The following is a 2,886-nucleotide window of genomic DNA, read 5'->3' on the forward strand; positions in this document are numbered from 1 at the left end:
CCTCGGGAAGCATGTCAACGGTCCCCTTGGGTCAAATGTGAGCTAACCAAGCTCTGGAGAGGGTCAAAAGCATCAAAAAAGCAATAACGACCAAATGGATCGTTATATCAGATACCAATTAAACAATCGCTCGTCCTCGAGCGACAAGGGAAAGAGAACGGGAAAGTACCTGAATCGGTAAATAACTGAGTATATCGAGTTCTTACGCATGTTGGACTCGATGCTCCCAAGTAGCCTCTCAACGGGACGCTTCCATTGCACCTTCAACGAAGCTATCTCCTTGACATCAACTTTCAACGCCATCCAAAATCGCCAATGAGCTCACTCCTCGTAAGTCAGATTCTCATTAAGCAATATCGAGTCCTGACGAATAATATAAGTACCATCGGCATAATACTTCTTCAGCATGGACACATGAAAAATTGGATGAACGCCTGCCAAACCTGGTGGCAAAGCCAACTCATAAACAACATCGCCCACACGATCAAGGATCTCGAATGGGCCAATATACCTCCGACTCAACTTACCTCTCTTCCCAAATCTCATAACGCCCTTCATGGGTGAAATCTTCAACAGAAGCTGATCGCCCAGAGCGAACTCTAAATCTCGAACCTTCCGATCTGTATACATCTTCTGACTACTCTGAGCTACTAAAAGTTTGGCCTAAATAACCTTCACCTTCTCAAGAGACTCTCTCAACAGATCCGTGCCCCAAGGTCGAACCTCAAATGCATCAAACCAACCAACCAGAGATCTACACCTCCTACCATATAAAGCCTCAAAAGGCGCCATATCGATACTCGACTGATAACTGTTATTATACGCAAACTCTTTCAATGCTAAGTACTGGTCCCAATGACCACTAAAGTCCATAACACATGCCCTCAACATATCCTCGAGCACCTGAATAGTCTGCTCGGATTGCCCATCGGTCTGAGGGTGGAAAGCTATACTAAATCCACTCGGGTACCCAACTCAGCATGAAAAGCTCTCCAGAAATGGGAAGTGAAGATAGAACCCCTATCAGATATGACAAAAATAGGAACCCCATACAATCTCTTAATATCACGAATGTTCAACTTAGCTAACTTCTTCTCGCGGTATAAGAAGCACGAGCCCGAACCGGAATGAAATGAGCGAACTTAGTCAATAGATCAATTATCACCCAAATCGAATCAAACTTACCCAGGGGTCTTCGGAAGACCCACGAACAAAATCCATGGCGATCCTCTCCCTTTTCACTGGAATGGAAACCTGCGAAGTAAACCACCGGGTCGCTGTGCCCATACTTAACTTACTGACAATTCCGACACTTAGCCACAAAATCGGCTATATCCCTCTTCATGCGACGCCACCAGTAATGCTGCCTCAAATCACGATACATCTTAGTTGCCGCCAGATGAATGAAATATCGAGAGCTATAGGCCTCAGTCAAAATTAAATGAATCAAGTCACCAACACGGGGAACGCACACGCGCCCTTTAATCCTCAAAGTACCCTCAGAATTAATCATGGCCTCCTTGACCTCACCCCTCAGAACCCTATCTTGAATCTTGCTCAACTGAGAATCCTCAAACTGATGAGTCCTGATCTGCTCTAACAAGGACGATCTCGCCTCAACACAAGCTAAGACTTTGCCTGGGACGAAAATACCAAGACGGACGAAGCTGTTAGCCAGAGTCTGAACCCCTATGGCTAACGGGCGCTCGAAAACAACCAAACGGGCTAAACTCCCCATACTCGTGGGCTTGTGACTCAAGGCATCAGCAACGTTTTCCCTGGACGATAAAGAATAGTGATGTCATAGTCCTTTAGGAGCTCCATCCGTATTGTGCCTAGAATTAAAATCTCTCGGGTAAACACGTCTTTGAAGGCTATGGTGATCGATGAAAACCTCCAATGGATGCCATACAAGTAATGCTGCGGTCTTAGCGAAGACCACAGCTAGCAACTCCAAATCATGGGTAGGGTAATTCCTCTCATGGATCTTCAACTGACGGGAAGCATAGGCTATGACACTACCCTCCTGCATCAAAACGGCACCCAAACCCACACAGTATGAATCACAATAGACTGAGAAATCCTTATCCTCCATGGCTAATGCTAGAATCGGGGCTGAAGTCAAAAGGGTCTTGAGCTTTTTAAAGCTCTCCTCACAATCATCGGACCATTAGAAGGGAACATCCTTCTAGGTCAATTTGGTCAACAACGAAGCAATAGTAGCAAAACCCTTCACAAATCGACGATAGTAACTGGCCAAACCCACGAAACTACAGATCTCGATCACAGTAATGGGCCTCGCCCAATCCTTCACAGCCTCAATCTTCTTAGGGTCCACCATGATCCCGTTCTTAGACACAATGTGGCCTAAGAACGCCACAGACTCTAACCAAAACTCACACTTCAAAAACTTAGCAAACAAACCATTCGTCTTCAACAACCCAAGCACTATGCGAAGATGGCTCTCATGCTCCTCTCTACTCTTAGAATACCCCAAGATATCATCAATAATCACAATCACAAATGAGTCAAGGAATGGCCTATAGCAACCCCCTAGGGAGGATGCTACTTAACGGATTAATCCAAACTAACTAATTTCAATAATCGTCCCGACACTATTTTTTTTTTTTTTTTTGGCAAAATAGACTAATAACTAAATTTAAGGATAAAATTTATTTGACAAAATGTTCACGAATAGAACAAAATAATAAATACATATGTATTCGAGCGTACCACAAAATGTAGAACAAACAACTTTAAAACAATGACTTTATCATGTGGTAGCGGAAATAGGCTCACGTGAACAAGTTTCCAAATACGACATCTCCACATAGTAGGATCTAAAAGAAACCTCATAAAACAAAATAGAAATATCCAATCATAAAA

At 43.7% G+C, this 2,886-nt stretch overlaps 1 protein-coding gene across 1 annotated transcript; it reads right to left on the reverse strand.

The window, feature by feature from the left end:
- Positions 1-321: 321 nt before the first annotated feature.
- LOC132057743 (uncharacterized) lies at positions 322-630 on the reverse strand. The gene has a single exon (XM_059450345.1). It carries the CDS (start codon positions 628-630, stop codon positions 322-324), a length of 309 nt encoding a protein of 102 aa, XP_059306328.1.
- Between the last annotated feature and the right edge of the window lie 2,256 nt (positions 631-2,886).

Source organism: Lycium ferocissimum, chromosome 5 (genome assembly GCF_029784015.1).
Source record: "Lycium ferocissimum isolate CSIRO_LF1 chromosome 5, AGI_CSIRO_Lferr_CH_V1, whole genome shotgun sequence".
Classification (NCBI taxonomy): Eukaryota; Viridiplantae; Streptophyta; class Magnoliopsida; order Solanales; family Solanaceae; genus Lycium; species Lycium ferocissimum.